Genomic DNA, 12,586 nt, shown 5'->3' with positions numbered 1-12,586 from the left:
CAGTAAAAATCGATCGCCAAGTCAAACCTATATTTTATTGATCTCAATTATTTGATTGCATTGTATAAATAAAGTCGTAATTTTATATTCAATTTTATTAACATCTAAAATTAAATACAAACAATCATCTTCAACGGTATAAAAAAGTTTTTTTATCTGTACGTCTTTGACTATCACGTTTCAATCTTGTGATTTCAAAATCTTTAACAACATAGATTTCACTATATCTCTTTCTCTTCTAGCTTTATCCCTTTCTCTATTTTTGATTTCCGTCTACCCGTCAAAATTAAGTTTTAAATTTTCCACATATCTGGAACCCGACAATAAATATTTTGTTTGCAGTGACTGCCGATTTCGCTATTAAATTCAGTGAAATTATACGGAATTTCTAATTAATTAAGCTAATTTCGTTTCATCTGCGCCACCTCAACTCGATTGAAAACTGAAATTGTCAATTTAATCACAGCATCAGTGATTTGCGTTTGATATTTCATTTGGCTAACTACTTTCGCAAAATTGTATTTGTTACCGATTTTATCGTAAAATTTGTTACGAAACATTGTTTGTTGAGCTTGATTGATATTCGTTCATTGTTTTGGTGCAAACAAGCGTCTGTTAGCATACGGTGGAGTGTTGAGAAAGTTGAAAGCCTGTTTTGGGAATCGCAAGAAATTGTAAGCAGTTGCAAAAATGAATACTAGTTACTTTTCCCCTCGTCTGATGGTTGGGGCTGCAATAGTTGGCATTCTTGGAGCCGCTGGAGTCTTCATATACGAACAAGTGTACGCTGAGAAGCGAAGATCCATGCTAGGTTAGTAAAACCTATCAACATTTTTTCGAACACGTTTTATCTAGTCACGAAAATTCCTACTCAGGTGAAAAGAGGGTTAAATAAAAATAAAATTAAGATTGCATGAATATAAAATAGATTGTCAATGTTTAAAAAGTTAAGGTTATGTTTTTGTTATTAAAATTACGTATTTTTATTTTAGTTTTAATCTATTTAAAAAACTGATAAGATTGTCTCTTATCGGCTTTCGAACTTTACGAAATTAAGATATGGGAGGTAATTCTAATATGACTGCTATTCGATCTTATCTTAATTGGATTTCTTTATAATCTGTTAAGTAAGTCAAGTGACAACATTATTACCATAATTATAGAAAGAAATACAAAGATCAGATATCAAAGATTAATCATATTTTTTTAATACAATTTACATTACTTATTGAGGTCTTGAACATACATACTGCAAAAGTTTGTTTTGCTCTAGCTTCACCCAACTGCTGTCTGTATATCAAATATCTTCAAAATCCTAGTAGTTTCAGCGTGATTGATGGACTAACATCTAAACAAACAGTTTTCAAAGTACCCACTATGAACTTTATACTTAGTATTAATGCTTAATTTTCAATGTACAAAAACTCATAGTACAAAAACACATCACAACAAATAAAACTAAAAGAAAATAAAATAAGGTAATTTAAAAAACTAAAAAACCCGACTGCATTTCTTCATAATATGAAAATGAAAATACTCTAAAACAAGAAAGTCATCATAAAATTGAAGCAGTCGGGACCAAGTCTAGAAAGCCAGCTGTATGTGCCCTCACTAAATGTTTAGAATGGGTCCTGACTGCTTCAATTTTACGATGACAGTCTTGTTTTTTTTTTCAGTTTCATGTTATAAAGAAACGCAGTCGGGTTTTTTAGTTTTTTAAATTACCTTTTTTTAACTGCATGCTCTTTTACTAGCTTATACCATATAAACAAATATTTAAAAATAATCAATCTCACTTTCAATAATTGATTTGAAGATACACAGGATTTTAGTATGTTTTACGTAAGAAAAGTAAGAAACGATGTTATTTAATGCAAAAATATGACATCAGTATTCACAATCTTACTTACACAACATAAAACAATTGTTCTTTGTTTTTTTTTATTGTTTTGACAATCTAATTGGACTTGGAATCTACGTCTTCTTGGAATCAAAATTCTTATAAGAAGTGTATACTAATTTAGTCATGGTTTTTTTGTTGGTTATCAGTGAGGCTGTGGTATTACTCTGGTCGAGTCGGTCCTTTCGTGCTGAACCATGGCTCTCCCACACAGTTCATACAATCACAATGCTTGACGATCCTAGGATTGAACCTAACAGTCGGTCAGTCTTAAGCACTTAAATGTCAAAACTACGACAATAGTGTAATACTCATATTATTTACTTTAGGCTACCAGTTATTTAAATTTGTGTTAAATTACATTTACATAAGTGAGATGTATTTTAACAAGATACTTGAATAATATTTATTTACAAAATTAAATATACATGTAGTTATTTAAAATTTCAGCAGACTATGGGTGAGCTAATAAGATGTTCTAATAATAAATCGCATTTTGTATGGTGTGAGCCTAATTATAGATCAGGCTCACACCATACAAAATGCAAATTAGGTACAGACGAAAGATGTAAGTACAATCAAAATATGTAGGTACTAGTTAAAGGTGTAATTGACTATACAATTGGCGCAGTGGTTAGTTTGCCATTATTAAAAATTTTCACCACTTTTTTCGAAACGTCAAAAACTATATTTCTACGAATTTTGTATAAATTATGACGTCATCAGATTTTTACGTAAAATAGCAGACTTATTTCTAGAAAATTTGCTAAAAAAAACGTATAAGTAGATTATCAAATCTATGAATGAAAATGTTATAGTTTTTTTGAATATGTATTTTATTGTGTTGAAAAATAGAATTTGTTATTCTTGACCGAGGAAATTACTAAATTGTAAGTGTCAAGTTCTGCATGTCGTTTTAAGAAAATGTTTGTTTTATTTCAGTGAGAGAAGTACAGAGGCTGGACAAACAGGTGGCTTCCATGAGGACAGAACTAGAATCGCTCAGGGAACTACAGAAGGAAACGTAAGTACTAACTAATAAATATATTTACCCGACTGCGCCAGAAGGAGGGTTATGTTTTTGTACACAAATTAATAATTATGCTATCGGGTGACCGGGGTAACATTTGACGAGGAACTCGACTAGTTTCAAGCCATGCTAGAGGCTCACATTCATGAGCAGCATTCCACAACACATGAGACAGCGAAGGTTGCGCTGCTATTCCAGTAAGCTGATAACATTATAATGAATGTCTCCCGATATACAAGAAGTATTAAACATTTTCAAATGACAAAAAGTATGCTGTAGGAATCCTCCTGGATATGACAAAAGCTTATGACAAAGTGCAATTAAAATTTTTATTAAATAAATTATACGGAATTGGAATATGTGGTACTGCACATAATTGGTTTTCATCATATTTAAAAAACAGAACAGTATGTGGAAGTTCAACACTTTAATTAGGTACATAAATACAATACAAATAACACACGTAAGATCAGACAAGAATTTTACAAATGCATCTAACCCCAAGGCAGTGTCATTGGATGTGTTTTATTTTTGATACTAGCGACCCGCCCCAGCTTCGCATGGGTGCAATGGTGATATATTATACCTGTATTATACATAAAAACCTACCTCATGAGTTACTCTATCTATTAAAAAAAACCGCATCAAAATCCGTTGCGTAGTTTTAAAGATTTAAGCGTTCATAGGGACATACAACATGACACATGACAGAAAAAGCGACTTTGTTTTATACTATGTAGTGATGATACATCAATGACCTCCCAAAAATCATGAATGAGGCATGTGTGCTGTTCGCAGATGATATTTCTATTTTAACCTCATGTAATTATCATTACATGACAAGTAAACTCCTTAATTGGCAGATGAGGTGGCAAGTGAGTTACGGGTCACTTTAATCATATGATTAGTGCTACTCGCGGGTCGTGAAATTGACACATGCAGTTATGGGGGACTTTAACCGACGAGTAGTCTACTTTGCACTTTACTCGAGGGTGGTGAAAGAGGCCCTTAGGACCTATTTCACCATTTCGTAATTTACTTGCCACCTCATCTGCCAATTAGCGAGTTTTCTTCACGGTTAAATCTAATCACAGAGTTTGAATATGTCGATATGTTGCCTAAAAATGTTTTTTTGTGTGTTCTACGCTGCAACGGACATCATCAATTCGTGTCTTTAAATCCCGTGTTGATTGGACTTGGATAAAACTGATGTTTTGGCTAGAATTTGTTTATAGAAGTATACCTACAGTGAACTAAGTAACCAATAAAACTTAATGAAACAAAGTAATTCCTAAAATATAAAGGTGGTTGGGTATGACTTTTTAATTATTTAATTAAATCATCTCCGTATCACGAGTTATTAAGACTTTCCTAACCAAACAACATGCACATTACATGTCACACACACACACGCACACACACGCACATTCACACACATGCACACGCATGTCGTAAACGTCAGCTAACCCACCAATAACAACGTCTGCCGAGTAATGTTGACGTAATATTGAACGAATGTAATGTACGATTTGTGACGTCATTCGCTTAACCGGCAAGTAGTTATTCAGAGCTTCAATTTTGTTTGTGAAATTGACAAAAGTTACTCGTAAGTTTTACTCGGCAAGTATCGTTAATCGACAATTAACTCAACACTTTACTTGGAGATGGTAAAAGAGGCCCTTAGTATAACAGTGTTATTTAATTATAAGTATATTTCATTTTCTGTTATGTTGTGTACGTAAGTACCTAGCTATTGTATCGATTTAATTTTGATTTTTTTTTCAATTTGTACAATATTAAGTAAGTAAAAACTGCTAAAATAGTATTATTAAATTATTACTTTATTAATTAATGATTAATGCCTAAGATTTTAATTTGATAGTCTTAATTGATGTTACCAATGTTATAATAAATTTTTATACATATATCTTTTTTATGGAAATTTACCTATAAATGTTGTAATTACAATGTTAATACTATTTAAACAATGTTACCAATTAATATGTAAGTAGATTAAGTACTTTTGCGGTGCCCAATAGGGCCCATAGTTGGAACATGACTGTACCCTTACCGTTCACACAGACCGGCTCGGAGAGGAGAGCAAATTTTTGTCACGTTGAAAATAGAGATTTAAGCATTTGTGTTAAGGTTTATTTTTTAATGTGCACTGATTTTTTGTTTAAAAATGCTTGACGGCGCTTGGTGTGAAATAATAAACGGAGCTGATCGGCTCCGATCGCGTGCTCTTTCTCGCTCGTGCAGCCTATCGGCTCCGAGCGCATCCGCTTCCAGCCGGTGTATGTGAAATAGTTGGCGACTCCGCTGCGACCGACTCCAAGCGTATACGATCCGGTCTGTGTGAAAAGAAAAATGCGCGCCGATGCTCTCCGAGCCGGTCTGTGTGAACGGACCCTAAAACTGTAGACCACATTGTACACTATGGATGCATTAAAGTGATTTGATTTGATTTGTTTTGATAATTGATATTATTCCATGGCGTGAATCTCGTGAGAGCTGAAAGAGAAAGAGATAAAGCAGTAAATATATTGATTTAGCCCACGACATCATCGACATTTGGGATGTAGATTCAGCAACCATTGTGCCAATAGTCGTATATACAGTCGGCCAAGATCTGGGGGCCTACTCTAATTCAACGAACGAACGAAAAAACTTCGCAGATTACATACTACAATTCTATTCATTGCGAACTTTGGTGAACAAAAATGAAGGTATTAAATGAAGATAAATAAATAGTTTTTGATATGAAATTAAAAATAAAACTTTATTTTTAGTAATTCTATTAGTAAGTAAATCAATAAAACATACGGCCGAAGATTAGACGAAACTTTGCATTCGAGAACCGGAGTAGACCGGGTCTACTCGGTCAGGGGGTCTACTAGACCCCCTGACTAGACTAACGTTAGATAGTTGGGTCAAGGGCCTGATGTAGAAAGCAGTACTTCTGGATACGGCGCGTATTTTCCGGAAATTCATGGTGTTTCGGCGGTTACCATAGCGATTGTATCGCGGCCACATATTAAATTGGAGAAGCGGCCAACTACGCGGGGCGCTTAGCCGATCGTTCAACCATTAATTAGTGCGTATGGGGGCTAAGGGACAACAAATTGCCATTGTCTACCAATGTATCCAATGCATTCTTTAGATTTTTGTAGGCTACAATAATCTACGATTCCCTAATCGCTTCTCTTGTTTAAACATCATGTCATGTTCCCACCGGATTAGATTTGCTCAGCAGAAGACATCTTCAGTTAATGATAAGTAATAAACAAGTCAAATCTTCTCATTTCCAGAAGCCTACGTCGTATCAAACAGAGGAAGGCTCGCAGGGACCGCACAGCCAAGAAGGTGGTTGGCGGTGAGGGCGGCGAGGCAACGGAGCAGAGCTACGCGTCCGATTCGGAGTACTTCACTGATTACCAGTCCGTATTGGGTGAGCATTGGTGTTAAAGACTTCCTAATTTTTTCAAAAAATATTCAGTAAACTACTTCTTGATCGCGTGGCCGTAAGAGTGACTGTCAGTGTCAATAGGCTACTTTCCTACTAGTCAAATTCAATACTTTTTTCGAAACGTCAAAAACGATATTTTCTATGAACTTTGTATGAAATAGTGCGTTATGACGTCATAAGTTTTTGACGTCAAATAGCAGACTTATTACTAGAAATTTAGCTAGAAAAAATCGAAAATTAATTAAATAGTTCATCAAATTTATGAATGAGAGTGTGATTATTTTTTAATATTTTATTGTATTGAAAAGTTGTAATAATTTATTTTTGACCGAGGATAGTACCCAATTGTTGAGCAAGTCTCAACAATTGAACACGACCTCTGGTCACGATAAAAACAAAATATCGCGCGCGCGTTCTTTCGCATGATCAACTGTGAGCAGCGAGGAGTCCGCGCCCGCGTTATCGGAAGACTAGTAGGTATTTTGGAATGTTACGCGCGCGTGCTAATGAAATTTTATTGTTTTGTTATTGTGATAAAAATAAAACTAATGAGTATACAATAAAAGTTTCTTTGGGAAAGTTGTTTGTAATCATGAGTACAATCACGTGTTTAAATATCGTTCACTAATTACCAGTCACCCTATAAAGCAATATAAGGCTTTCCTATAATATGAAACTCATAATGTAAATAAAAATTTGGTCTCTATGTGTCTCTGGCTATTTCTTCCTACATTACATGACCTCGTATATATAAACCGTTCTGTTCGACTCAAGAATCGAACCTGCACATAATACTGCATACTCTTCCAGGTACAGACGGCGAGCTGGACAGCGAGGAGTTCTACGACGTGCCAACTGACGATGATGATGATGATACGCTCAGAGAGTCACTGCGCAACGGACATGTCGCCGAACTTAAAGACGATGTGAGTTATATCTATTACCTGATGGTAAGCAATCGCCGCCGCCCATGGAGACTTGAAACACCAGAGGCGTACAAGTGCGTCACCGGCTTTTTGGGGGGTGAGGAATTTAAGGGTTGTTGTTCGGGAATCGGGGATGGGGAAGATTGGGAAGGGGGAATTGGGCCTCCGGTAACCTCACTCACACAACGAAACACAACGCAAGCGTTGTTTCACGTCGGTTTTCTGTGAGGCCGTGGTATCACACCGGTCGAGCCGGCCCATTCGTGCCGAAGCATGGCTCTCCCACACTTATTATACTCTTGACTTCTATACTTTGTTTTTTTTTTTATGGAATTGGTGGCAAACGAGTCACCTCATGGTAAGCGATCAGCGCCGCCTATGGACACCCACAACACCAGAGGAGTCACTAGTGCGTTGCTTGCCTTTTAAAAAGGAGTACGCTCTTTTCTTGAAGGTTTGAAGGTCGTATCGGTTCGGAAATACCGCCGACGACAGCTCATTCCTCAGATTCGCTGTGCGAGGCAGAAAAGGCCTGCACACTCAGGTCAGTTGAGCTCTGAGTATGGACGTCCAGAGAGTGATTCTCCAACGTTAGAGAATCACTCCTCAGGAGGGTTCCTGGGGTCATTGAGTAGACTGATAGTATTCAACTGGGCCAGTAGGAGGGGGGAGGGCTCTGGTATCCTCACTCACTCGGTGAAACACAACATGATCGTTGCTTTACACCGGTTTTCTGCGAGGCCATGGTATTACATTCGTGCTGAAGCATGGTTCTAATTGCAGTAGCAATTTAGTTATTAAACCTTGTTATTATTTATTTCAGGAGGCGTCAGAAAAGAAGCCGGTTACCCCTGTTTCAACAATCAAAATTGCAACATAGCTGTAAAATGTATACAGGTAATTTTAGTACATTTACCGTAAAATCGGGTTTGTTTGACCCTAGGGGGGTAATTTTGATCCAAACTTTTAGACCAATCAAAAACTAATAACACTGTTCTATATTGCTATTGGTTATAGGATTTAGATCAAAAGTTATGCTAGTATAAAGCAATGTTTGTCAGTTGGTTAGTTCTCTAGTGAAGTGAGTTCCAAAGTGTACAGTACGGTCAACGAAACTTGGCAGGTATTACAATAATGATACAGTTACAGTGCTAAAAATATACTAGAACTAAAATATTAATAACGGTATAAAACAGTAATTTGGAAATGTATTATTTGATAGTAGACCGCCCGATCTAGGTTTAATTTAAAAACCTGTGTTTCAGGCCATCACTTTACAGTTCAGTTTAATTGCGGCAGTAAAATACAAAGTTAGACTATTATAAAACAACGTGTCTAAAAATATGTCTCTGTCACACGTTAGGATCGGCGTTGTGTTAGTGTCAACTTTTCGTATATTTCGTTATTACTGTTGTTAATTTATATTGTTAAGTTTTTAAGTATTTTGTTAGTTTTTGTTTAGTGTTTAAGTTTGCAATTAAATAAGCCACCAAAATACAACAGAGTTTTAAATCGCCAAGCGAGAAAACTCATTTATGATTTAACGCAGTTTATGAAAAAATAATATACTTGGTTTATACCAATGTATTATAAAACAACGTGTCTAAAAATATGTACTTCGTCACTGATTAGGGAATTTTATTAGTTTTTGTTTAGTGTTTAAGTTTGCAATCAAATATGCCACCAAAATACAATAGAGTTTTAAATCGCCAAGCGAGAAAACTTATTTATGATTTAACGCAGTTTATAAAAAATATTATTGCAGTAATAGTTTTGTTCACGAATGTACCTGCGCGAAAGTTCGCCTAACTTCAGACCTGCCAAGTTTCGTTGACAGTACTGTAGATTCCTATGGAGAAGAACGATCAAGAAACTCCATAGGTTACTCTTTTTTTCAATCAGGTTCACAATACAATTCAATTCAAGATCTAATATTGAAACTAACTAATAAATAAATGTTATTTATTTCAGCCTGTGTGCAGAGCGTTAGTAAAAGGGGGAAGGGGTAAGGGGATTAGTATTAGTTATATAGTCGGGAAGGGGGTAAAACCACCGTAGCTAGTTAGATAATAAAGACTACATTTTGTAAGTGAACGAATTGCAAATGTTATAATAATTATAATAGCAACTTATATTACGTATAAACCTATGAAATTAACCTGTTATAATCTGACTCTATATTACATTACTCTTATGGGCAGACGTGCTCCACCGTAGGCCGCATCATCACTTACCATCAGGTGAGATAGCGGTCAAACGTCGACCCATTAAATGTAAAAAAAAAAAAAAAAAACATGGGACTTATAACATAATTGGTGAAATGTAGGTGTTTTACATTGTGTATAAGGTGACTAGCACTACTTATACTCATGATTACTATTACTACTACTAGTTACTATTATTCGTTTTATTTTTATCACTATAACCAAACAATAAAATTTCTCACGCACGCGCTTATTTTCTAGTAGGTATTTTGGAACCGTACGCGTGCCTGCTTATGAAATTTTGTTATTGTGATAAAAATAAAACTAATGAGTATACAAAAACAGTTTCTTCGGGAAAGTTGTTTGTAATCATGAGTACAATCACGTGTTTAACCCATTCGCTGCGGCAGTAAAAAATACTTTTATTGGCCAGGTGCGGGCGGTTTTCGTCGCTTCAAAAATATGTGCCCTGGTTGCAATTTTTTTTGTGACTGGTTTTCGTAAAGATATAAGCAATTTAAAAAAGACGCCGATTGGCGTATTCCGCACCTGAATATTAAATAAAAAACGCCGCCGCAACGAATGGGTTAAATATCGTTCACTAATTACCAGTCACCCTATATGTGCACCGCTTTATACTAAACAGATGTTTTGGTTTAAAATGGCTACTATAAAACGGTTATTTCATACGTTAATACGTTAATATTATGAACAAGATATGTGTAAAAGTTATTTAGAGATAATTTTCTCAGTTCAAAGATTTGCGCAAAGTTAGCGCAATCTGTGTAAAAGTTTGCGCAAAGACTATAAAGTTTATGACTTACTATAAATTTTCGTTTAACGAGATCAAAACTACTGCGTTCGGATCAGTCCCCTTAGTATGAGTTTGCTTTACGTTTAACGTAATCGAAACGAGAGCGTGTTCGGCGCTTTAATTGGTTGGTTTATTCGAGCCAACCAGTCAGAACACCGAACGTGCTCTCGTTTCGATTACTTTAAACGTAAAGCAAACTTATACTAAAGGTACAGATTGGTTTGCTCTAATGAATCAACCAATCAGAGGGCTATTCGCAGTAACGATTCAATCTCGTTAAATATAAAACAAACTCATACTAGACCCTTTGTTATTATATATATTTATTTTTGACATTCAATAACATTTTTTTTATGTTTCAATGATTCACATATAAGTTATCTGTAATTAACTTTTATATTATAATGTAATGTAATTATATAAAAATCCAAGTCAATATAATAAATTCCATAATAATGTATTGAAAAATAATAATCAATTATGTACATTACTGTTATATTCTATTATATTATTAAATAATATAAATAATCAATGTAACATAGAGTCGTTCAAGTATTACCTAACGCCATAGGGGGAGGGGGTCTTGTAAAACATTACGTCGCGTTAGGGGGAAGGGGTAAGGGGATTACGTAATACTTGAGCACCCCCAAACTATAAATATTATTTATTTTTATTCAAGGTCTATTACTAAACTGTTGTTTAAGTTTCTGATAGTGTAATTGATAGATATTTAGAGGGAATGTAGATGTAGTGAGAAGTATACCAGAAATAATGTTAACGTTTTTGCACATGCATGTAACTATGAAACTCTCATGTAACTATTAAATGTGGGAGAGCCATGCTTCGGCACGAATGGGCCGGCTCGACCGGAGTGATACCACGGCCTCACAGAAAACCGACGTGAAACAACGCTTGCGTTGTGTTTCGTTGTGTGAATGAGGTTACTGGAGGCCCAATTACCCCTCAATGGCTCATTCTCCAACAATCCTTAAATTCCTAACCCCCAAAAGGCCGACAACGCACTTGTAACGCCTCTGGTGTTTCGTGTGTCCATGGGCGGCGACGATTGCTTACCATCAGGTGATCCGTCTGCTTCTTTAGTGGATGAGAGGTAGGCGAGACGATATGTATGTATTTTGATATATTTTCTACGGAAGATAAGTCAATATTTATCTGTCACTTACGACTATCAGAAACTTAATTGAAAGAGATGAAATATTGTTTAACCGCTATACTCAGAGTTATTTAATGGTTACTTAACCCAGTCTTTAGCAATTGTTTTCGATTCAAAATCGTTACTAAGGAATAGTTTAAGTAACCATTAAATGTCTTTGAGTGCGGCAGATAAGAAGCCGGCAACGCATCTGTAACTCTTCTGGTGTTGCGGGTGTCAAAGGGCGATTGCTTACCATCAGGTGAGACGTCTGCTCTGCTGCTAAATAAAAAAAAAACAATAATAATGATAAATTTTCAGTCAATTCGGTTATGATTATGAACAAAATATACTGAAAATGAATTATTTGACTAAAAGCAAATTTTCATGAGGTCAAAACACCATCTAATCGTATTGTGATTTTTGAATTATTGATTCCGAAGACGGGGTCTTGATTTCGAATCCCGGTTAAGGCAAAGTATTATTGATATTTGATTATGTTTTTTTTCTGTAATTGTATGTTTTTTTTTTATTTGACAATAAGTATACTCTTTTAAAATGGTAGTCATGACATAATTGCAGAAATTTTGGAATATTTTGGTCGAAATAATGACAGTAACAGTCCTTAACCGGAGCTACGGACTACCCAGCGGGTTACCGGGGCTCCGGCTCGAAAAGCAGGAGTAGGAAAGGTATTGAACTCGACTCAAATTCTAAAATCAATAATATTTTGCCTGAATCGGAAATTGAACCTAAGAACTCATTGCTCTTTATACCATAGTTAGCTTTTGGCTTGTGATATTGGCTTTTTCATTTTGAAAATGTAAGTACATTTTATTGTATAATGACAATTTTTGGTTTGCCAGTCGATAATTATGACTTCTGAATACCAAGTCCTAGGTTTGATTCCTGTAACACAATTGCCCGTGAGGATCTACTACTGGAATATAAGCCATGCCATGATCTTCATGCTTTATAAGCTTTGGTTGGTGATCGTAGTTTATTATTTCTATTCTGTAAACATGTTGTCCCTTAGTCGGGTATGTGACACCCACGGGAAGAGTAAGGGTGACAAATGTATTTTGACGTC

General features: G+C 35.4%; 1 protein-coding gene across 1 annotated transcript; it reads left to right on the top strand.

Moving 5' to 3' along the window:
* Nucleotides 1-240: 240 nt before the first annotated feature.
* On the top strand, nt 241-9,618 carry LOC118280205 (uncharacterized). Its single transcript, XM_035600089.2, has 6 exons — nt 241-811; nt 2,843-2,924; nt 6,242-6,381; nt 7,210-7,325; nt 8,149-8,222; nt 9,297-9,618. Exons 1-5 carry the CDS (start codon nt 691-693, stop codon nt 8,203-8,205), a joined length of 516 nt encoding a protein of 171 aa, XP_035455982.1. The 5' UTR covers nt 241-690; the 3' UTR covers nt 8,206-8,222; nt 9,297-9,618.
* Nucleotides 9,619-12,586: the final 2,968 nt, after the last annotated feature.

Source organism: Spodoptera frugiperda, chromosome 21 (assembly GCF_023101765.2).
Source record: "Spodoptera frugiperda isolate SF20-4 chromosome 21, AGI-APGP_CSIRO_Sfru_2.0, whole genome shotgun sequence".
NCBI lineage: Eukaryota > Metazoa > Arthropoda > Insecta > Lepidoptera > Noctuidae > Spodoptera > Spodoptera frugiperda.
The sequence above is the reverse complement of the archived record's forward strand: the minus strand, read 5'-3'. Positions and strand labels throughout refer to the sequence as shown.